The 25,879-nt window shown below is 40.1% G+C and overlaps 2 protein-coding genes across 2 annotated transcripts in view; both read left to right on the top strand.

The window, feature by feature from the left end:
* Positions 1 to 25,879, top strand: part of LOC110513809 (uncharacterized) — a 158,917-nt gene that overhangs the window by 70,729 nt on the left and 62,309 nt on the right.
* On the top strand, positions 8,719 to 16,235 carry LOC118938405 (uncharacterized). The gene is made up of 4 exons (XM_090194915.1): positions 8,719 to 9,228; positions 9,680 to 9,777; positions 9,911 to 10,088; positions 13,708 to 16,235. The coding sequence occupies exons 1-4, from the start codon at positions 9,012 to 9,014 to the stop codon at positions 14,658 to 14,660; spliced, it is 1,446 nt and encodes a 481-aa protein (XP_090051041.1). The 5' UTR covers positions 8,719 to 9,011; the 3' UTR covers positions 14,661 to 16,235.

Here is a 25,879-nt window from a genome sequence, read left to right as displayed (position 1 = left end):
CCGGCTATACTAGAATAAGTGCACTTTAATATAGACCACATAGAGAATTCAATAAATCCATTTTTGAAGTTCCAAAAATATATGTACCGATGGCAGATTGCCCCTTAATAAACAATTCCTACAGTACTGAACAACATATTCAAGTGTAGAACTTCAGTATAATGCCCCTTTAAAAACAACTGCATAGTTTGTGCCCGTTTTTAAGACAGTACTCACTGGTGGTAATCGGATCTTCAGTCTCATTTTTCACTCCCAAAACGTCTTCCTCTTTTATTGAGATATCCTCCTCTTTTACTCCAAAAAGGTCTTCCTCCTCTTTCAATTTTACGGCATCTTCCTCCTTTTTGATTCTGAAAGCTACCTCTTTTTCCACTTTGACAACCTCGTTCCCATATTCCTCTTTCACTGTAATATCATCCTCTTGTTTCAATGTGATAGCCTCCTTATTCATTCTTCAAGCTTCTTTGCCTCCTTTCACCAGTTTCTTTCTCCGTCTAGATTAGTGAGTTTGTGCTCCGGGAGATTAGCCTAGTGCAGTATCAATGTAACACATTTGCTAATTTAACAAGCAAATTACGTTTAAATGAACCAGTAGATATGTAAACAGAATTATGTTAAAAACACTAAGAGTAATATACACAAGATTGGTCTAAAGAGCTCCAATGTTTCGGTTTTAGGTTTGCTAGCAAGGCACAGCGTGGTTAAATCAGAAGCCTTTTGTCGCGGTTGAAGAAGCCTCCTGTCCCGTCCACTAGATTATACGTCATGCAAGAAGCATCACCTGAAAAATGCATATCGCCATCTGCTGACTGGAGTGGGTAACGCAGACTGGAAAATATGAACTACAATGTTCAGTCTGGCAAGCAATGTCATAAGAAGTCATTTAAAAATAACCAGATGTTATGTTCTTACTTCTTACAGCCAATACTTTCCTCCAGGATTGTCCTGCCTATTAGGCAGGATTAGGTATGTATATAGACTCTTTTTTTTCTACTGTGTTATTGACTTGTTAATTGTTTACTCCATGTGTAACTCTGTGTTGTCTATTCACACTGCTATGCTTTATCTTGGCCAGGTCGCAGTTGTAAATGAGAACTTGTTCTCAACTAGCCTACCTGGTTAAATAAAGGTGAAAAAAATTAATTTAAAAAAGGTGACAGATAGAATAGGGTGGCATACTCTGAGCTAAATTGACCAAGGCTCATCGCGAACAACACATAACACTTCCTATGGTGGCATATGGGCTATTTAGGCAAGTGTTGGTGTCTCCCATCTCCACAGAGGAACTCTATATCTCTGTCAGAGTGACCATCAGGTTCTTGGTAACCTCCCAGACCAAGGCCCTTCTCCCCTGATTGCGCAGTTTGGCCAGGCGGCCAGCTCTAGGAAGAGCCTTGGTGGTTCCAAACTTTTCCTTTTAAGAACGATGGTAGCCACTGTGTTCTTTGGGAACTTCAATGCTGCATATTTTTTGTTGTTGTCTCCCTTCCCCATATCTGTGCCGGCGCTCTACGGACAATTCCTTCGACTTCATGGCTTGGTTTTTGCTCTGACTTGCGCTGTAAACTGTGGGACCTTATATAGACAGGTGTGTGCCTTTCCAAATCATGTCCAATCAACTGAATTTACCACAGGTGGACTCCAATGAAGTTCTAGAAACATCTCAAGGATGATCAATGGAATCAAGATGCACCTGAGCTCAATTTCGATTCTCATAGCAAAGGGTCTGAATACTTATGTAAATAAGTTATTTCTGTTTAAAAATACATATACATTTGTAATACTTTCTAAAGGCACTGTATGTATAAACATATATTTTCCTTTGTTTTCCACTAACCCTATCACCCCTTCCCTAATTGGAGGAAACGATAGCACAACAACTTTCAGGCTTCTATGTCCAGCTTATACATACTATGTACATTTTACAGACAATGTGTTATACAATAGTTATATTTAGTTTGTTTTTAATCCTATCCTTCAGTTACCCTAAACCTCTCCCATCTATCTCTGAAGACCATCCAGTCCTATCCTTCAGTTACCCTAAACCTCTCCCATCTATCTCTGAAGACCATCCAGTCCTATCCTTCAGTTACCCTAAACCTCTCCCATCTATCTCTGAAGACCATCCAGTCCTATCCTTCAGTTACCTTAAACCTCTCCCATCTATCTCTGAAGACCATCCAGTCCTATCCTTCAGTTACCCTAAACCTCTCCCATCTATCTCTGAAGACCATCCAGTCCTATCCTTCAGTTACCCTAAACCTCTCCCATCTAACTCTGAAGACCATCCAGTCCTATCCTTCAGTTACCCTAAACCTCTCCCATCTAACTCTGAAGACCATTCAGTCCTATCCTTCAGTTACCCTAAACCTCTCCCATCTATCTCTGAAGACCACCCAGTCCTATCCTTCAGTTACCCTAAACCTCTCCCATCTATCTCTGAAGACCATCCAGTCCTATCCTTCAGTTACCCTAAACCTCTCCCATCTATCTCTGAAGACCACCCCGTTTGATTTCTATTTGCCATATATTTTTAACTGTGCTGTTTCACAAAAGTTCTTGACCTTTATATTCTCATAGTTGCTAGTAAATTAAAAATAAACATGTTTGCTTAAAGTATTATTATATTATTGATCAATTGACTATGACTTTTCAAATCCCCCAGTAGTGCTGTCTGCAGAGTTAGCTCCAGGTAAATGTTGCCATTCCTTCACCTGCGACCAAAAACAAGCTACATATGGACAGTACCAAAACAAATTATCTAAAATGATCAAATGATTCTGTCTCTTCGTAGCTAGATCTGCAGAGGTTCATAATTTTCTTTAACCAATTTTGGTCTTTAATTATTATTAATTTTTTTCACCTTTATTTAACAAGGTAGGCAAGTTCTCATTTACAATTGCGACCTGTCCAAGATAAAGCAAAGCAGTTCCACACATACAACAACACAGAGTTACACATGGAGTAAAACAAACATACAGTCAATAATACAGGAGAATAATAAGTCTATATACAATGTGAGCAAATGAGGTGAGGTAAGGAAGGTAAAGGCAAAAAAGGCCTTGGTGGCGAAGTAAATACAATATAGCAAGTAAACCATTGGAATGGTAGATTTGCAGTGGAATAATGTGCAAAGTAGAAATATAAATAATGGGGGTTTTATTATTATTATTATTTTTATCAATTAGTAACCAGAATGTTCTGTCTTTTCTGGTGGATTAAACTGAAATTGCAACCAACTTCCTATGGCTTTCATTGTGCATCTGTAAAACTGTGTGAGGGTTTTAGGTGACAACCCTGATGTTGAAGAGGCTCTGTTGCACCTTCTTCACCACAGTGTGTTCTTGGGGTCATTTCATTGTGCATCTGTAAAACTGTGTGAGGGTTTTAGGTGCCTCCTGATGTTGAAGAGGCTCTGTTGCACCTTCTTCACCACAGTGTGTTCTTGGGGTCCTTTAATGCTGCAGAAGTGTTTTGGTACCCTTCCCAAGATTTGTGCCTCAACGTAATCCTGTCTCGAAGTTCTACGGACAATTCCTTCGACCTCATGGCTTGGTTTTTGCTCTGACAGTCTCATAGCAAGGGGTCTGAATAATTACTGTTATGTAAATAAGGTATTTCTGTTTTTTATCTTTTAATAAAATAGCTTGGGTGGGCTTGGGCCCCTCTCTCAGTTTCCTGGCCATGGACCCAAAATATCAATGTTTTGTTCCCCGAGCCACTTAGTTATCACTTTTGCCTTATGGCAAGGTGCTCCATCATGCTAGAAAAGGCATTGTTCGTCACCAAACTGTTCCTGGATGGTTGGGAGATGTTGCTCTTGGAGGATGTGTTGGTACCATTCTTTATTCATGGCTGTGTTCTTAGGCAAAACTGTGAGTGAGCCCACTCCCTTGGCTGAGAAGCAACTCACACATGAATGGTCTCAGGATGCTTTACTGTTGGCATGACACAAGACTGATGGTAGCACTCACCTTGTCTTCTCCGGACAAGCTTTTTTCCGGATGCCCCAAACAATCGGAAAGAGGATTCATCAGAGAAAATGACTTTATCCCAGTTCTCAGTAGTCCAATCCCTGTACCTTTTGCAGAATATCAGTCTGTCCCTGATGTTTTTCCTGGAGAGAAGTTGCTTCTTTGCTGCCCTTCTTGACACCAGGCCATCCTCCAAAAGTCTTTGCATCACTGTACGAGCAGATGCCCTCACACCTGCCTGCTACCATTCCTGAGCAAGCTCTGTACTGGTGGTGCCCCGATCCCGCAGCTGAATCAACTTTAGGAGACGGTCCTGGCGCTTGCTGGACTTTCTTGGGTGCCCTGAAGCCTTCTTCACAACAATTGAACCACTCTCCTTGAAGTTCTTGATGATCCGATATATGGTTGTGTCACGACGCTGGCCTGGGGGTAGGTTTATGACAGTCATAAATACCCCCCCCCCCTTTTCCTCTCTCTACCCTACTGATGTGACATTTGTAAATCCCTTGGTTAACATAGAGATTCTGGGAACATCAGAAGGTGGGGGGAAATTAACCATATTCTGGTAATCCGACCAGTTGAACATATGTGGTGGTACTTAATGAATATGATGTCAGTTCGATTGTTATCTGAGACATTCTCATCAATGATAAGATGACATAAACTCTACAGTATAGAATAGCATGTCATATCACTTAATCTGGCATAGCCAAAGACACAACAGTTGATTTAGTTGCAATCTTACTGGCAGCAAAATCCTTGCCTGTGAAGCCCTTTTTTGTGCAAAGTAATGATGACAGCACGTGTTTCCTTGCAGGTAACCATGGTTGACAGAGGAAGAACAATGATTCCAAGCACCACCCTCCTTTTGAAGCTTCCAGTCTGTTATTCGAACTCAATCAGCATGACAGAGTGATCTCCAGCCTTGTCCTCGTCAACTCACTCACACCTGTGTTAACGAGAGAATCACTGACATGATGTCAGCTGGTCCTTTTGTGGCAGGGCTGAAATGCAGTGGAAATGTTTTTTTGGGATTCAGTTCATTGCATGGCAAAGAGGGACTTTGCAATTATTTGCAATTCATCTGATCACTCTTCATAACATTCTGGAGTATATGCAAATAGCCATCATACAAACTGAGGCAGCAGACTTTGTGAAAATGTATATTTGAGTCATTCTCCAAACTTTTGGCCACAACTGTACAGTGTTGGTAGGCTACATTATTTTATTTGTCAAATGACAACCAAGCATCGATCATCATGTCACCAGAATAAGACCATCAAAATGTATTGGAAAGGAGCATCAAGCTCATCACATGTAGTTTCACCACCCTGTGAAGTTCATAACTTATTTCATCTGTAGCCTAATAAACTGCATGGTTTCCCAAGTCATAGTGGGAGGACCAATCAACATATCATCTCATGACTCCACGTTAACTTCGATATGATGGTTATTATATAAATAAAGGAGTTTCCACTGCCTTTTCTCACTCATTCATGTTTACTGACACAAAAAGACCCACCATGTAAAACAAACCAACAAATTCTCTGTCTTCATTTATAAAATTGTAAAAGCATATCCTGTTTCCATCAGCCTGGTCATTACTTTGGAAATGGTTGGATCAATATCCACCTTCATGATATGGATGAAGCCTGATTTGGAATGTCTGAGTAGTTCTATATGATGTCATAATACATTTGATACATTGATACATTTGCTCCATTGTTTCCATGTCAGTTGGTTTCCCACTCTTATGATTTATATCTGACAGAGGGGCTTTAAATGAATAGTATGGTCACATTTTACAGATTGTGGCTCGGTATGTTGATGTAAACTAGTTATTGATAATGTATTTTCCTATTCAGATTATACATCTGCATAGACTCAAACAGTATTTTAAAGTTGATTAAAAATATATATATAAATTGTACACTTCTATTTTCACAATTTGAATTATTATTCATCAAAAACTCCTATAGCAACAATACACTGCAGCTTTGAAATCAAGAAGAGAACGGGCTGATGGGTGGTGGTGCTACTCTATAGGTAAGGCTGTCCAATATGAATGTTCAATACACACAATAGGTTGATCGGTAGCTAGTTAGCTAGCTGCTACAGTCCAATATCAATGTTCAATACACACAATAGGTTGATCAGTAGGCAGTTAGCTAGCTGCTACAGTCCAATATCAATGTTCAATACACACAGTAGGACTGTTGACCAATATGAATGTTCATAATGAGGGAGAAATAAAGGTGGGCTCTCCTGTCAACATGGGACTCCTGCTGCAGGTAGCCTAGCGGTTAATGGTGTTGGGCCAGTAACTGAAAGATCCCTGGTTTGAATCCCAGAGACGACTAGGTGAAAAATCTGTCAATGTGCCCTTGAGGGCAGCAGGAGCCTCATGTTTCTCCCATTCTTCTCTGCAGATCCTCTCAAGCTCTGTCAGGTTGGATGGGGAGCATCGCTACAAAGCTATTTTCAGGTCTCTCCAGAGATGTTAGATCGGGTTCAAATCCGGGCTCTGGTTGGGCCACTCAAGAACATTCAGAGACATCTCCCAAAGCCACTTCTGCGTTGTCTTGGCTGTGTACTTAGGGTCGTTGTCCTATTGGAAGGTGAACCTTTGCCCCAGTCTGAGGTCCTGATTGCTCTGGAGCAAGTTTTCAAAATGGTCTCTCTGTATTTTGCTCCGTTCATCTTTCCCTTGATCCTGATGAGTCTCCCAGTCCAGTCCATGCCACTGAAAAATATCCCCACAGCATGTTGCTGCCACCACCATGCTTCACCGTAGGAATGGTGCCAGGTTTCCTCCAGACGTGACCCTTGGCATTCAGGCCAAAGAGTTAAATCTTGGTTTCATCAGACCAGATAATTTTGTTACTCATGGTCTGAGAGTCCTTTGGGTGCCTTTGGGTAAACTCCAAGCTGGCTTTCATGTGCCTTTTACTGAGGAGTAGCTTTCATCTTGCAATTCTACCATAAAGTCCTGCTTGGTGGAGTGATGCAGAGATAGTTGTCCTTCTGGAAGGTTCTCCCATCTCCACAGAGGAGCTCTGTCAGAGTGACCATTGGGTTCTTGGTCACCTCCCTGACCAAGGCCCTTCTCCTGCGATTGTTCAGTTTGGTCGGCCAACCAGCAGTAGGAAGAGTCTTGGTGGTTTCAACTTCTTCCTTTTAAGAATGATGGGGACCTTCAATGCTGCAGAAATGCTTTGGTCCACTTCCCCAGATCCGTGACACAAACCTGTCTCGAAAGGAATCTATCACATCAAATATAGGCTACTTAAAGTTCTTGAGAGAACACATATATGTTCGTACTCTTGTCTCATTTGTACAAAAATAGAATTGTGCTTTTGGTCGTGCAATATTTTCTTTACATATGTACACTGATCATACCAAACATTTGGAGAGAAAAAGCGTCCTAATATGGACTAGGAACCTCCTCCTTTTCCCTCAGAAGAGACTCAATTAGTCTCTTCTGAGGGAATGTGTTGTGTTGTGTTGTGCAATTGAAGTACAGAAACAAAGGGAGAAGGTGATAAGAGGAGAGCACATAGGTGCAAGAAGGAATTCAACGTGTCTGTAATGAAAGTGAACTGTGTTTATGCATGATCAGGGGCGTATTCATTCAGCCGATTCTGTTGACAAACGTTTCTTAAACAGAACACAACCAGGATAAACATATGTGAATTTGTCCAATAGAACCTCTATTTCAGCTAGATGCAGGCGAGAGTGTGCAAGGCGATATTGAATGTGTCACTGTCAGTGACCTCAACATTTTCTCTCGACCTGTGTGAACCAACATTCTAAACTTTCATTCATAGGCTAGGTTGCTAGGTGTAGGCATAGGCTAGGTAGTATCATGTTGTAGCCTAAACCTACCACTGTTACATTGAACAAGGTGAATGGAATATGAATGACAGTCATCCAATATGCTGTAATAGAAATAAGGCCATGCTCATGAAAAAACAAATTGTCCTGCCTCATCTTAAACGGCAGTGACTGCCACTTTTTGGATGGTGGACCATTCTTGGTACACATGGGAAACTGTTGAGCTGAAAAACCCAGCAGCGTTGCAGTTCTTGACACAAACCGATGCGCCTTTCACCTACTACCATACCCCGTTCAAAGTAACTTAAATATTTTGTCTTCCCCATTTACCCTCTGAATGGCACACATGCACAATCCATGTCTCATGTCTCACTGATTAAAATTCCTTATTTAACCTGTCTCGCCCCTTCATCTACACTGACTGAGGTGGATTTAACTAGTGACATCAATAAGGGATCATAGCTTTAGCCTGGATTCACCTAGTCTTTCTAAGTCATGGAAGGAGCAGGTGTTCTTAATGTTTTGTCTACCCAGTGTAAACCACTACAGATAATCAAGTGCTATTTGCATGTGATGCATTTGTTCTGTTGTTTACAGGATGATTTGTATCTTATAGAGCGTGGCTTTAAGGGAATAGTATGGTCACATGTAGATAAAAACGATTGTGAAAATGAACAGAGAAAATGTATATTAACACACTACCTATTCATAGATGTATTTATTCATAATCTACATATTCATATTAAGCTTCTACGTCTGTGTACAGGAACATATTATTTGTAAGACGTAAGAGAAAATATATCAGCTTATTGTTAAATTGTTATGACGTTCTTTCCAATACAAAACTATTGTTTCCAAACTGCGTTACCGACTCCAGCCAGCAGATGGCGATGTGCGTCTTTCAGGTGATGCTTCTTGCGTGACGTATAATGGACTGGACGGGACGCTTCTTCAGGAACAACAAGGCGCCAACTCTTACAACCACCTCGATAGCTTGCTAGACAACATAAAACTGAAAGATTGATTCTTTAGACCATGTTAATGTACATTAGCTAATCTCAGTGTTTTAAACAAATTTCGGTTGACGTATCTACTGGTTAACTTTAACCTAATGTGCTTGTTCAATTTGCAAACTTGTTAAAGATTGATACTGAGGTTAGCACTAGGCTAGTCGCTAATGCAGGCTAGCTAACATCCCTGACCATGAGCTCACTGAACTACTCCTCCCTTGCTAATGAAGAGGGGGTCTGCTGTTTGGAGAAAGAATCTTTCAGAATGAAAAAGGAGGAAGAGGAGGTTGTTATAGTGAAAGAAGAGAACGAACCTTTTAGAGAGGAAGAGGATGCTGTCTCAATAAAGGTGAAGAAGGAAGACGTTTTGGGAGTGAAAGAGGAGGAGACAGAAGATCCGATTAACACCAGTGAGTACTGTCTTAAAAACAGGGACTATGCCGTTGTTGAACTAATGTGGGGTTTTTAAGGGGCATTCTACTGAAGTTCTACACTTGAATATGTTGTTCAGTACTGTAGGAATTGTTAAAGGGTCGATCTGCCATTGGTTCATATATTTTTGGGACATTTCAATTAGATGTATTGAATTCTCCATGTGGTCTACATTAAAGTTCTCCTCATCTAATATAACAGGCTTTTAAAATTCAATATTGGTGCATATGTTCTACTTAAAATATAAAAAAGGCACCCATTTTGTGGAACAACCCTTTTACATTTGCATCACAAATATTTTTTTAGGAAATCAAGATGAAAGTGGCCATTTTAGGCTCTTTTTAGACATATTCATGCCTCTTGTAAGTCTCTGTGATTGCAATAGAAGATCATAAGTTTACCATCTGTTTGATGTTCTCATTCACACAGGAGAGAGACATGACTATCGTGGATCCTCTGCGGAGCCTCAACAACATCCTGATGCTGACGAGGCAGAGAAGAGTCTCTCCAGATCAGAACACCAGATGGTACAGCTTGGTCTGGTCTAGCATACAGCTTGCTTTATCGGCTTGGGCTGGGTTTCTGTAGAGCACTTTATGACAACAGTGACATCAGCATCCATAATGATACGTGTCTGTGTCCCCTCTTTATGGTTACCAGGACAACGCTAGCCCTTCCACCCTCCCGGAGTCCATGTGTCGTGCCTCTCCTGGTATCACGTTACTGCTGGGTATGAAGAGGTTGTCTGTGCTGCTGGTGGACTGCAGGAAAACAACGGGGCTGAGTGGAACTGTGAGAGGAGGAGAAGAGAAGAAAGGATCAGATTTGACTCATCAAAGTAAGTGCTGTAGTTTAGTTTGAACAAATATAATAGATCTGCCCACTGGTATCTGTTACCAGGACAACCAGCAGAGTTCTGTTAGTTGACAGGAAGATAGACTGGTGGATATGGATGTTATGAATATCATAACACTGAAAAAGGATTCTGCCAATGAAAAGAGAGAAACCAATAGACCATATAAAACCTTAATGAAAGTTAGCTTTAGAGAGAAACCAATAGACCATATAAAACCTTGATGAAAGTTAGCTTTAGAGAGAAACCAATAGACCATATAAAACCTTGATGAAAGTTCGCTTCAGAGAGAAAGTTTCAAGATGATCTGATGTAAGGTGCATGTTTTACAAAAACATTTTCTCAAAATATGATGGATGTTACATTGCCTGTCCCAGTCAACCCCCCTAACACTTACAAAGAGCTGCAGTGAGTTTCAGAATGGGTTGCAAGGAATAAGTTAGTCCTAGATATTTCAGATTACCTTAAATTACATGGCCTACTATGCTAATTCTGTAGCGGTATTGTTAGGGGGGGTAAAGAAATATTTTGTTGGAGCACCAGGCAGGTATTAACTAGTTATTAAAGTTAGTTATTACCTATTATAACATTATTATTATTAAATATTATTAAAACTGAAAGGATGAGAGTAGAATAGAGTAGCGCTTCCAGACACATTCTAAACATGGAGACTTAAAGGAGGACTGTAGCACCTAATGATGAAACATTATGGAGTCTTAAAGGAGGACTGTAGCATCTAATGATGAAACATTATGGAGTCTGAAAGGAGGACTGTAGCATCTAATGATGAAACATTATGGAGTCTTAACGGAGGACTGTAGCATCTAATGATGAAACATTATGGAGTCTTAAAGGAGGACTGTAACATCTGATGATGAAACATTATGGAGTCTTAAAGGAGGACTGTAGCATCTAATGATGAAACATTATGGAGTCTTAAAGGAGGACTGTAGCATCTAATGATGAAACATTATGGAGTCTTAAAGGAGGCCTGTACCATCTAATGATGAAACATTATGGAGTCTTAAAGGAGGACTGTAACATCTAATGATGAAACATTATGGAGTCTTAAAGGAGGACTGTAGCATCTAATGATGAAACATTATGGAGTCTTAAAGGAGGCCTGTAGCATCTAATGATGAAACATTATGGAGTCTTAAAGGAGGACTGTAGCATCTAATGATGAAACATTATGGAGTCTTAAAGGAGGACTGTAGCATCTAATGATGAAACATTATGGAGTCTTAAAGGAGGCCTGTAGCATCTAATGATGAAACATTATGGAGTCTTAAAGGAGGACTGTAGCATCTAATGATGAAACATTATGGAGTCTTAAAGGAGGACTGTAGCATCTAATGATGAAACATTATGGAGTCTTAAAGGAGGACTGTAGCATCTAATGATGAAACATTATGGAGTCTTAAAGGAGGACTGTAGCATCTAATGATGAAACATTATGGAGTCTTAAAGGAGGACTGTAGCATCTAATGATGAAACATTATGGAGTCTTAAAGGAGGACTGTAGCACCTAATGATGAAACATTATGCAGTCTTAACTTCTTATGGCTAACATTCTGCTGAAAAGGCAGAGCGCGAAATTCAAAAATATTTTTTGAAATATGTAACTTTCATGCATTCACAAGTGCAATACACCAAATTAAAGCTTAGCCTGTTGTTAATCTCCCCATCGTGTCCGATTTCAAAAATGCTTTACAGCGAAAGTACATCATATAATTATGTTAGATCAGAGCCTCGTCACAAAAACACACACATCCATTTTCCAGCCAAAGAGAGGAGTCACAAAAAGCAAAAATAGAGAGAAAATGAATCACTAACCTTTGATGATCTTCATCAGATGGCACTCATAGGACTTCATGTTACACAATACATGTATGTTATGTTCCAAAAAGTTCATATTTATATCCAAAAATCTCAGGTTACATTGGCGCTTTATGGTCAGTTATGTTGTGCCTCGAAAACATCCGGCGAATTTTCAGAGAGCCACATCAATTTACAGAAATACTCATATTAACTTTAATAAAAGATACAAGTATTATGCACAGAATTATAGATACACTTCTCCTTAATGCAACAGCTGTGTCAGATTTCAAAAAAGCTTTACGGAAAAAGCAAACCATGCAATAATCTGAGTATGGCGCTCAGACACAACAACAAGCCATTCAGATACCCGCCATGTTGTGGAGTCAGAAATAGCGTTATAAATAGTCACTTACCTTTGATGATCTTCATCAGAATGCACTCCCAGGAATCCCAGTTCCACAATAAATGTTTGATTTGTTCAACAAAGTCCATAATTTATGTCCAAATACCTCCTTTTGTTAACGCGTTTGGTAAACAAATCCAAACTCACGAGGCGCGGGCAAGTCCAGGCGAAAGTTCAGATGAAAAATTCAAAAAGATATATTACAATTCGTAGAAACATGTCAAACGATGTGTAGAATCTATCTTTAGGATGTTGTGAACATAAATCTTCAACAATGTTCCAACCAGAGAATCCTTTGTCTTTAGAATTGCAATGGAACGCAGGTCGCTCTCACGTGTAAGCGCGTGATCAGCTCATGCTACTCTGGCAGACCTCTGGTTGAAACAGCTCTCATTCCCCCCTCCTTCACAGTGGAAGCCTCAAACAACGTTCTAAAGACCGTTCTAATTTTTCTCTGTGTCCACCCTATCGACAACGGGGAAATATTACTGATGTGCTTTGTGTCTCTCTCCAATGTAAAAAAATATCAAAATGGACATTCCTGCAGTCAGCATGCCAATTGCACGCTCCCTCTGAGACATCTGTGGCATTGTTGTGTGACAAAACTGCACATTTTAGAGTGCCCTTTTAATTTCCCCTGCACAAGGTGCACCTGTGTAATAATCAAGCTGTTCAATCAGCTTCTTGATATGCCCCACCTGTCAGGTTGATGGATTATCATGGCAGAGAATAAATGTTAACTAACTGGGATGTGTAAAATTCTGCAGTCTTTTGTTTCAGCTCATTAAACATCCAACACTTTACATGTTGCATTTATAATTTGTTTATTGTAGTTACTATCAGTTTTAGGAACATCTTTCCAAATATTTCACCTTATTTTTTACTTTACCCAAAATATGACATCAGCGATAGTCAAAATGCTAAAAACCCGTGAACGTCTAAGTAAGAAATTGGGCCATTTAAACATTGTGTCGAACCCTTTCGACAACGGGGAGATGTTACTGATGTGCTTTGTGTCTTCGATGTAAAAACTATTACACAAAATTACTTCTTTAGTTGTTTTATGTTTAAGGAAGTGTGTAGGTCACATTCTGTATCATACAGCTATGAAAGTTATATATTTAGAACCACCTGCTCGATTGGAATCTAGCAAAGTCTGTGTCTTCAGTGTGCTAGAACTGTTTAATTTTTTGTGTTCTGACTTGTAAAACAGGATGAATAAAATAAGTAGTGTAAACATACAAGTAATTACCAGGAAGCTCTACATTTGTTTGGCCTCAGGTTGAGAGATCTGATTAGGGTTTACTCTCGTAGCACTGTTGTTTTATCATGTGGAGATTTCATTCGGGTCTCTATTTTTAAAAACACTGTCTTTGGCAGGAGAAAGACCAGACTCAGAGGAACCAGAGCCAGGGACGTCCAAACCAGCAAGACGACACCAGTGCTCCCAGTGTGGAAATAGTTTCAATGGGTCAGGGGATCTGAAAAAACACGAGAGAATACACACAGGGGAGAAGCCTTACCACTGCTCACAATGTGGAAAGATGTTTAACCGGAAAGGACACCTGAAAGCTCATGAGAAAATACACACAGGGGAGAAGACTTACCACTGCTCCCAGTGTGGGAAGAGTTTCAACCGGTCAGGGGATCTGAAAAAACATGAGAGAATACACACAGGGGACAAGCCGTACCACTGCTCCCAGTGTGGAAAGTGTTTCTACCAGTCAGGGGAGCTGAAACAGCATGAGAGAATTCACACTGGGGAGAAGCCTTACCACTGCTCACAATGTGGGAAGAGTTTCAACTGGTCAGGGGATCTGAAAAAACACGAGAGAATACACACAGGGGAGAAGCCTTACCACTGCTCCCAGTGTGGAAAGAGTTTCAACCAGTCAGGGGATCTGAAAAAACATGAGAAAATTCACACCGGGGAGAAGCCTTACCACTGCTCACAATGTGAAAAGATGTTTAACCAGAAAGGACACCTGAAAGCTCATGAGAAAATTCACACAGGGGAGAAGCCTTACCACTGCTCACAATGTGGAAAGATGTTTAACCAGAAAGGACACCTGAAAGCCCATGAGAAAATTCACACAGGGGAGAAGCCTTACCACTGCTTCCAGTGTGGCAAGTGTTTTAGCCAGTTAGGGAGCCTGAAACAACATGAGAGAATTCACACAGGGGAGAAGCCTTACCACTGCTCCCAGTGTGGCAAGTGTTTTAGCCAGTTAGGGACCCTGAACCAGCACAAGAGAATACACACAGGGGAGATGCATTACCACTCCTCCCAGGGTGCAAACTTTTGCCAAATTAGGAAGCCTAAAAGAACATGACACAGAGGATAAAAGGTCAGATTTTGGGAAAACATATTACTCATAACAATCACTTAAACGTCATTAGAGAATCCACACAGGAGAGAGAAATTAATTATTGATATTTCACATCTCATTGACTCACAACTCATCAGAGAACATACACAGTGCACCCGTTGTCTTATTGTTGCCTTATAATGTGTTTACCTGTTTTTACCAGATGAAATTGCTTCTTCCAATTATTGATAAACATGTACCTGTTAAGAAACTGACTGTTAGATATGTTAAGGCTCCATGGATTGATCAGGAATTTAAAACTGTATGTTTGAAAGAGATGGGGCAAACGGAGTGGCTAATAAGTCTGGCTGCACATCTGGCTGGCTTACATACTGCAAATTGAGAAATGATGTGACCAAACTCAACAAAAATAATCAACTTTATTATGAAGCCAAGATCAATGATATAAAGAATGATGAAAAAAAACTTGTAAAAAACATAATGATAGAAAAGCAGTGCAAGTATTGAATTTTGTGAAGTTAGTGTGGGAGAGGTGGAACAATTGGTATCGATCAATAATGACAAACCTCCTGGCATTGACAACTTAGGAGTGGCTATAGAGTCCGCTACTGTCCTCAGTAGCTTTCCATCTATCTGTCATATTTTTAATATGAGTCTAGAGGAAAGTCTTTGTCCTCAGGCCTGGAGGGAAGCCGAAGTAATTCCACTACCCAAGAGTGGTAAAGCAGCCTTTACTGGTTCTAACAGCAGACCTATAAGCTTGCTGCCAGCTCTTAGCAACCTGTTGGAAAAAATTGTGTTTGAACAAATACAATGCTATTTCTCTGTAAATATCTGAACAACAGACTTTCAGCATGCTTATAGAGAAGGGCACTCAACATGTACTGCACTGACACAAATGACTGATGATTGGTTGAGAGAAATTGATAACAAGAAGATTGTGGGAGCTCTATTGTTAGATTTCAGTGCAGCCTTTGATATTATTGACCATAACCTGTTGTTTTAAATTGTTTGTGCTATGGCTTTTCAACCTCTGCCATAATGTGGATTCAGAGCTATCTATCTAATAGAACTCAGAGGGTTTTTAATGGAAGCTTCTCTAATGTCAAACATATGAAGTGTGATGTACCGCAGGGCAGCTCTCTAGGCCCTCTACTCTTTTCTATTTTTACCAATGGCCTGCCACTGGCATTAAACAAAGCATGTGTGTCCATATATGCTGATGATTCAACTATATAAGCACCAGCAACCACAGCTAATGAAGTCACTGAAACCCTTAACAAAGAGTTGCAGTCTGTTTTGGAATGCGTGGCCAGTAATAAACTGGTCCTGAACATCTTTAAAACTAAGAGCATTGTATTTGGTACAAATCATTCCTCAAGTTCTAGACCTCAGCTGAATCTGGTAATGAATTGTGTGGCTGTTGAACAAGTTGAGGATACTAAATTACTTGGCATTACCTTAGATTGTAAACTGTCATGGTCAAAACATATAGATTCAATGGTTGTAAAGATGGTGAGAGGTCTAGCCATAATAAAGAGATGCTCTGCTTTTTTGACACTACTCTCCACAAAGCAAGTTCTGCAGATTCTGCCTCCTTCCTGAGCGGTATGACGGCTGGTCCCATGGTATTTATACTTGTGTACTATTGTTTGTACAGATGAACGTGGTACCTTCAGCCATTTGGATGAACCAGACTTGTGGAGGTCTACATTTTTTTTTCTTGAGATCTTTGCTGATTTTAAACATAAATTCCCATGATGTCAAGTAAAGAGGCACTGAGTTTGAAGGTAGGCCTTGAAATACATCCACAGGTACACTTCCAATTGACTCAAATGATGTCAATTAGCCTATCAGAAGCTTCGAAAGCTATGACATAATTTTCTGGACTTTTCCAAGGCTGTTTTAAGGCACAGTCAAATTAGTGTATGTAAACTAGTGACCCACTGGAATTGTGATACAGTGAATTATAAGTAAAATAATCTGTCTGTAAACAATTGTTGGAAAAATGTCATGCACAAAGTAGATGTCCTAACCGACTTGCCAAAACTATAGTTTGTAAACAAGAAATTTGTGGAGTGGGTGAAAAAATGTGTTTTAATGACTCCAACCTAAGTGTTTGTAAACTTCGACTTCAACTGTATATACTGTACAGTACACTGTATCCTTCACTATATATTGCATCTTAGCTGCTGTGTTTCTGCTCATCCATGTTTTATACTTCTATATTTCCCATTCCTTTACTGGATTATGTGTATTAGGTTTAGTTGTGGAATTTGTTAGATATTATCTGTTTGATACTGCTGTACTGTCGGATCTAGAAGCATAAGCATTTTGCCACACTCACAATAACATCTGCTAACCATGTGTATGTGACCAATAACATCTGCTAACCATCTGTATGTGACCAATAACATCTGCTAACCATGTGTATGTGACCAATAACATCTGCTAACCATGTGTATGTGACCAATAACATCTGCTAACCATGTGTATGTGACCAATAACATCTGCATGTGACCAATAACATCTGCTAACCATGTGTATGTGACCAATAACATCTGCTAACCATGTGTATGTGACCAATAACATCTGCTAACCATGTATATGTGACCATAACATCTGCTAACCATGTGTATGTGACCATAACATCTGCTAACCATGTGTATGTGACCATAACATCTGCTAACCATATGTATGTGACCAATAACATCTGCTAACCATGTATATGTCACCAATAACATCTGCTAACCATGTGTATGTGACCAATAACATCTGCTAACCATGTGTATCTGACCAATAACATCTGCTAACCATGTGTATGTGACCAATAACATCTGCTAACCATGTGTATGTGACCAATAACATCTGCTAACCATGTGTATGTGACCAATAACATCTGCTAACCATGTGTATGTGACCAATAACATCTGCTAACCATGTGTATGTGACCAATAACATCTGCTAACCATGTGTATCTGACCAATAACATCTGCTAACCATGTGTATGTGACCAATAACATTTGATTTGAACAAAACAAATCCATGTGATGTTTGATCAATGTGGAAAACGGATTGGATTTGTAAAAATCCATCTACAAAAGGTATTTTTATTAATTCTCACACAACTGGTAACCAGTGACTGGTGACATTTTGTGTTTCACCCAACCGGCAACCTAAATCCAATGACGGTGGACATTTTGTGTTGATTTCATGTTGAATTCACTTTAGTTGACGAATCAAAGAAATGTAAATAGAAACTAGATGTTGAACTGACATCTGTGCCCAGTGGGCTGGTTTGAATAAGCGGCAGGTGTTGGATCAATATCCACATTAGTAGCTAAATTTCCATGCAATTGTAACGGATGTGAAACGGCTAGCTTAGTTAGCGGTGCGCGCTAAATAGTGTTTCAATTGGTGACGTTACTTGCTCTGAGACCTTGAAGTCGTAGTTCCCCTTGCTCTGCAAGGGCCGCGGCTTTTGTGGAGCGATGGGTAACGATGCTTCGAGGGTGACTGTTGATGTGTGCAGAAGGTCCCTGGTTCGCGCCCGGGTATGGGCGAGGGGACGGTCTAAAATTATACTGTTACACAATTTGCGACAGATTTTCATGTGAATATTCTCAAATCTGAATAAAACAATATATGCATTTTCCCACCGGAAATGTTTGCATCAAACAGGTTTATTGCGGATAAAAGTCTTTGCGTGATAAAGTAGTGCACGGAAAAAAATGTTTTCCTGTTGAATTCCCATGTACTGAATGAAAAATGCAAGTTAAATGGGTTTCCATTGCATTTTCAACTCTACTGAGGGTTTTGAAAAACCGTTGAGGTATATATCAAAAGTCCTCTTGTCCCGTGCACTGTAGCCAACAGCTCACATATACAGTGTTGGTAGGCTACCTACGTGATGAGATTATTATGGATAAGAGCGACATTATTTTATTTTTCATCATCATGTCACCAGAAGAAGACCATCAAAATGTATTGGAAAGGAGCATCAAGCTCAACACAACGCAGTTTGATACTGCTGTACTGTCGGATCTAGAAGCATAAGCATTTTGCCACACTCACAATAACATCTGCTAACCATGTGTATGTGACCAATAACATCTGCTAACCATCTGTATGTGACCAATAACATCTGCTAACCATGTGTATGTGACCAATAACATCTGCTAACCATGTGTATGTGACCAATAACATCTGCTAACCATGTGTATGTGACCAATAACATCTGCTAACCATGTGTATGTGACCAATAACATCTGCTAACCATGTGTATGTGACCAATAACATCTGCTAACCATGTATATGTGACCATAACATCTGCTAACCATGTGTATGTGACCATAACATCTGCTAACCATATGTATGTGACCAATAACATCTGCTAACCATGTATATGTCACCAATCACATCTGCTAACCATGTGTATGTGACCAATAACATCTGCTAACCATGTGTATGTGACCAATAACATCTGCTAACCATGTGTATGTGACCAATAACATCTGCTAACCATGTGTATGTGACCAATAACATCTGCTAACCATGTGTATGTGACCAATAACATCTGCTAACCATGTGTATCTGACCAATAACATCTGCTAACCATGTGACCAATAACATTTGATTTGAACAAAACAAATCCATGTGATGTTTGATCAATGTGGAAAACGGATTGGATTTGTAAAAATCCATCTACAAAAGGTATTTTTATTAATTCTCACACAACTGGTAACCAGTGACTGGTGACATTTTGTGTTTCACCCAACTGGCAACCTAAATCCAATGACGGTGGACATTTTGTGTTGATTTCATGTTGAATTCACTTTAGTTGACGAATCAAAGAAATGTAAATAGAAACTAGATGTTGAACTGACATCTGTGCCCAGTGGGCTGGTTTGAATAAGCGGCAGGTGTTGGATCAATATCCACATTAGTAGCTAAATTTCCATGCAATTGTAACGGATGTGAAACGGCTAGCTTAGTTAGCGGTGCGCGCTAAATAGTGTTTCAATTGGTGACGTTACTTGCTCTGAGACCTTGAAGTCGTAGTTCCCCTTGCTCTGCAAGGGCCGCGGCTTTTGTGGAGCGATGGGTAACGATGCTTCGAGGGTGACTGTTGATGTGTGCAGAAGGTCCCTGGTTCGCGCCCGGGTATGGGCGAGGGGACGGTCTAAAATTATACTGTTACACAATTTGCGACAGATTTTCATGTGAATATTCTCAAATCTGAATAAAACAATATACGCATTTTCCCACCGGAAATGTTTGCATCAAACAGGTTTATTGCGGATAAAAGTCTCTGCGTGATAAATTAGTGCACGGAAAAAAATGTTTTCCTGTTGAATTCCCATGTACTGAATGAAAAATGCAAGTTAAATGGGTTTCCATTGCATTTTCAACTCTACTGAGGGTTTTGAAAAACCGTTGAGGTATATATCAAAAGTCCTCTTGTCCCGTGCACTGTAGCCAACAGCTCACATATACAGTGTTGGTAGGCTACCTACATGATGAGATTATTATGGATAAGAGCGACATTATTTTATTTTTCATCATCATGTCACCAGAAGAAGACCATCAAAATGTATTGGAAAGGAGCATCAAGCTCAACACAACGCAGTTTGATACTGCTGTACTGTCGGATCTAGAAGCATAAGCATTTTGCCACACTCACAATAACATCTGCTAACCATGTGTATGTGACCAATAACATCTGCTAACCATCTGTATGTGACCAATAACATCTGCTAACCATGTGTATGTGACCAATAACATCTGCTAACCATGTGTATGTGACCAATAACATCTGCTAACCATGTGTATGTGACCAATAACATCTGCTAACCATGTGTATGTGACCAATAACATCTGCTAACCATGTGTATGTGACCAATAACATCTGCTAACCATGTGTATGTGACCAATAACATCTGCTAACCATGTGTATGTGACCAATAACATCTGCTAACCATGTATATGTGACCATAACATCTGCTAACCATGTGTATGTGACCATAACATCTGCTAACCATATGTATGTGACCAATAACATCTGCTAACCATGTATATGTCACCAATAACATCTGCTAACCATGTGTATGTGACCAATAACATCTGCTAACCATGTGTATGTGACCAATAACATCTGCTAACCATGTGTATGTGACCAATAACATCTGCTAACCATGTGTATGTGACCAATAACATCTGCTAACCATGTGTATGTGACCAATAACATCTGCTAACCATGTGTATCTGACCAATAACATCTGCTAACCATGTGTATGTGACCAATAACATTTGATTTGAACAAAACAAATCCATGTGATGTTTGATCAATGTGGAAAACGGATTGGATTTGTAAAAATCCATCTACAAAAGGTATTTTTATTAATTCTCACACAACTGGTAACCAGTGACTGGTGACATTTTGTGTTTCACCCAACTGGCAACCTAAATCCAATGACGGTGGACATTTTGTGTTGATTTCATGTTGAATTCACTTTAGTTGACGAATCAAAGAAATGTAAATAGAAACTAGATGTTGAACTGACATCTGTGCCCAGTGGGCTGGTTTGAATAAGCGGCAGGTGTTGGATCAATATCCACATTAGTAGCTAAATTTCCATGCAATTGTAACGGATGTGAAACGGCTAGCTTAGTTAGCGGTGCGCGCTAAATAGTGTTTCAATTGGTGACGTTACTTGCTCTGAGACCTTGAAGTCGTAGTTCCCCTTGCTCTGCAAGGGCCGCGGCTTTTGTGGAGCGATGGGTAACGATGCTTCGAGGGTGACTGTTGATGTGTGCAGAAGGTCCCTGGTTCGCGCCCGGGTATGGGCGAGGGGACGGTCTAAAATTATACTGTTACACAATTTGCGACAGATTTTCATGTGAATATTCTCAAATCTGAATAAAACAATATATGCATTTTCCCACCGGAAATGTTTGCATCAAACAGGTTTATTGCGGATAAAAGTCTTTGCGTGATAAAGTAGTGCACGGAAAAAAATGTTTTCCTGTTGAATTCCCATGTACTGAATGAAAAATGCAAGTTAAATGGGTTTCCATTGCATTTTCAACTCTACTGAGGGTTTTGAAAAACCGTTGAGGTATATATCAAAAGTCCTCTTGTCCCGTGCACTGTAGCCAACAGCTCACATATACAGTGTTGGTAGGCTACCTACGTGATGAGATTATTATGGATAAGAGCGACATTATTTTATTTTTCATCATCATGTCACCAGAAGAAGACCATCAAAATGTATTGGAAAGGAGCATCAAGCTCAACACAACGCAGTTTGATACTGCTGTACTGTCGGATCTAGAAGCATAAGCATTTTGCCACACTCACAATAACATCTGCTAACCATGTGTATGTGACCAATAACATCTGCTAACCATCTGTATGTGACCAATAACATCTGCTAACCATGTGTATGTGACCAATAACATCTGCTAACCATGTGTATGTGACCAATAACATCTGCTAACCATGTGTATGTGACCAATAACATCTGCTAACCATGTGTATGTGACCAATAACATCTGCTAACCATGTGTATGTGACCAATAACATCTGCTAACCATGTATATGTGACCATAACATCTGCTAACCATGTGTATGTGACCATAACATCTGCTAACCATATGTATGTGACCAATAACATCTGCTAACCATGTATATGTCACCAATCACATCTGCTAACCATGTGTATGTGACCAATAACATCTGCTAACCATGTGTATGTGACCAATAACATCTGCTAACCATGTGTATGTGACCAATAACATCTGCTAACCATGTGTATGTGACCAATAACATCTGCTAACCATGTGTATGTGACCAATAACATCTGCTAACCATGTGTATCTGACCAATAACATCTGCTAACCATGTGACCAATAACATTTGATTTGAACAAAACAAATCCATGTGATGTTTGATCAATGTGGAAAACGGATTGGATTTGTAAAAATCCATCTACAAAAGGTATTTTTATTAATTCTCACACAACTGGTAACCAGTGACTGGTGACATTTTGTGTTTCACCCAACTGGCAACCTAAATCCAATGACGGTGGACATTTTGTGTTGATTTCATGTTGAATTCACTTTAGTTGACGAATCAAAGAAATGTAAATAGAAACTAGATGTTGAACTGACATCTGTGCCCAGTGGGCTGGTTTGAATAAGCGGCAGGTGTTGGATCAATATCCACATTAGTAGCTAAATTTCCATGCAATTGTAACGGATGTGAAACGGCTAGCTTAGTTAGCGGTGCGCGCTAAATAGTGTTTCAATTGGTGACGTTACTTGCTCTGAGACCTTGAAGTCGTAGTTCCCCTTGCTCTGCAAGGGCCGCGGCTTTTGTGGAGCGATGGGTAACGATGCTTCGAGGGTGACTGTTGATGTGTGCAGAAGGTCCCTGGTTCGCGCCCGGGTATGGGCGAGGGGACGGTCTAAAATTATACTGTTACACAATTTGCGACAGATTTTCATGTGAATATTCTCAAATCTGAATAAAACAATATACGCATCGGAAATGTTTGCATCAAACAGGTTTATTGCGGATAAAAGTCTTTGCGTGATAAAGTAGTGCACGGAAAAAAATGTTTTCCTGTTGAATTCCCATGTACTGAATGAAAAATGCAAGTTAAATGGGTTTCCATTGCATTTTCAACTCTACTGAGGGTTTTGAAAAACCGTTGAGGTATATATCAAAAGTCCTCTTGTCCCGTGCACTGTAGCCAACAGCTCACATATACAGTGTTGGTAGGCTACCTACGTGATGAGATTATTATGGATAAGTGCGACATTATTTTATTTTTCATCATCATGTCACCAGAAGAAGACCATCAAAATGTATTGGAAAGGAGCATCAAGCTCAACACATGAACTTTCACCACCCTGTGAAGTTCATCATTTATTTAATCTGTAGCCTAATAAACTGCATGGGTTCCCAAATCGTAGTGGGAGGACCACACAATATATCATCGCGTGACTCCAAGTTAACTAAGATATGATCGTTATTAAATCAATATTTGCGCATAAAGGATTAATGCCGCCATTTCTCGTTTATACATTTTTACTGACACAAAAAGACCCCACCATGTCAAACGAAGTAACAAATCGTCTGTCGGCTTTTATAAAATTGTTCAGGCATATCCTGTTTCCATCAGCCCGGTCATTACCTTGGAAATGGTTGGATCAATATCCACCTTCACGATATGGATGAAGCCTGATTTGGAATGTCTGAGTAATTCTATATGATGTCATAATACACCCCTCCGATAATCAAGTGATGTTCACATGTGATGCATTTGCTCCATTGTTTACATTTAAGTTGGAGGCCCACTCTGATGATGTATGTCTTACATAGTGGGGCTTTAAATGAAAAGTATGGTGACATCTTAGTGGGGCTTGAAATGAATAGGATTATTAATCATAAACTCCTATAGCAACAATACACTGTGGCTTTGACTTCAAGAAGAGAATGGGCTGATGGGTGGTGGTGCTACTCTATAGGTAAGGCTGTCCAATATGAATGTTCAATACACACAATAGGTTGATCAGTAGGCAGTTAGCTAGCTGCTAACACAGCTCGCTAACACAGCTCGCTAACTCCAGGCATGGTAGTGGCAGCAGTGCACAACAACCACTGTTTACCGGAGCTTCCTGAGTGAAAAATAATTTGGCTATATAAAGAGGGCACGACAAACCCTATTCCCCCTCAGGAGACTGAAAAGGTTTGCCATGGGTCCTCAGATCACAACGCAGGGCCAGACGGATTACCAGGACGTGTACTCCATGCTGGAAAATGATGGCCACACAAAATATTGACACTTTGGGCCCAATTTGGACATTTTCACTTAGGGGTGTACTCACTTTTGTTGCCAGCAGTTTAGACATTAATGGCTGTGTGTTGAGTTATTTTGAGGGGACAGCAAATTTACACTGTTATACAAGCTGTACACTCACTACTTTACATTGTAGCAAAGTGTCATTTCTTCAGTGTTGTCACATGAAAAATCTAATTGATTTATATAGCCCTTCGTACATCAGCTGATATCTCAAAATGCTGTGCAGAAACCCAGCCTAAAACCCCAAACAGCAAGCAATGCAGGTGTAGAAGCACGGTGGCTAGGAAAAACTCCCTAGAAAGGCCAAAACCTAGGAAGAAACCTAGAGAGGAACCAGGCTATGTGGGGTGGTCAGTCCTCTTCTGGCTGTGCCGGGTGGAGATTATAACAGAACATGGCCAAGATGTTCAAATGTTCATAAATGATACAGGAGGTACCGGAACAGAGTCAATGTGGAGGGTATATACAGGAGGTACCGGAACAGAGTCAATGTGGAGGGTATATACAGGAGGTACCGGAACAGAGTCAATGTGGAGGCTATATACAGGAGGTACCGGTACAGCGTCAATGTGGAGGCTGTATACAGGAAGTACCGGAACAGAGTCAATGTGGAGGCTATATACAGGAGGTACCGGTACAGCGTCAATGTGGAGGCTGTATACAGGAAGTACCGGAACAGAGTCAATGTGGAGGCTATATACAGGAGGTACCGGAACAGAGTCAATGTGCGGGGACACAGGTGAGTCGAGGGATTCATTTTAAGCTTCTACGTCTGTGTACAGGAAAGTATTATTTGTAAGACGTAAGAGAAAATATATCTGTTTATTGTTAAATTATTATGACGTTCTTTCCAACACAAAAAGTGTAGTACCTATTGTTTCCAAACTGCGTTACCCACTCCAGCCAGCAGATGGCGATGTGCGTCTTTCAGGTGATGCTTCTTGCGTGACGTGTAATAGACTGGACGGGACGGTTCTTCAGGAACAACAAGGCGCCAACTCTTTCAACCACCTCGGTAGCCTGCTAGACAACATAAAACTGAAAGATTGATTCTTTAGACCATGTTATTGTACATTAGCTAATCTCAGTGTTTTAGACAAATTTCGGTTGACGTATCTACTGGTGAACTTTAACCTAATGTGCTTGTTCAATTTGCAAACTTGTTAAAGATTGATACTGAGGTTAGCACTAGGCTAGTCGCTAATGCAGGCTAGCTAGCTAACATCCCTGACCATGAGCTCACTGAACTACTCCTCCCTTGCTAATGAAGAGGTCTGCTTTACGGAGAAAGAATCTTTCAGAATGAAAAAGGAGGAAGAGGAGGCTGTTATAGTGAAAGAAGAGAAAGAACCC

The sequence above is a fragment of the Oncorhynchus mykiss genome, chromosome 13 (assembly GCF_057628025.1).
Source record: "Oncorhynchus mykiss isolate SJ-2025 chromosome 13, ASM5762802v1, whole genome shotgun sequence".
Lineage (NCBI taxonomy): Eukaryota > Metazoa > Chordata > Actinopteri > Salmoniformes > Salmonidae > Oncorhynchus > Oncorhynchus mykiss.
This window is presented reverse-complemented; position numbering and strand designations above follow the sequence as displayed.

Coding starts and splice junctions, on each gene's coding strand:
- LOC118938405 (XM_090194915.1), top strand. CDS start 9,012: ATGAGCTCACTGAACTACTCCTCCCTTGCTAATGAAGAGGGGGTCTGC. Junction 9,229..9,679: donor AGAAGATCCGATTAACACCA/GTGAGTACTGTC, acceptor TCATTCACACAG/GAGAGAGACATGACTATCGT. Junction 10,089..13,707: donor ATCAGATTTGACTCATCAAA/GTAAGTGCTGTA, acceptor TGTCTTTGGCAG/GAGAAAGACCAGACTCAGAG.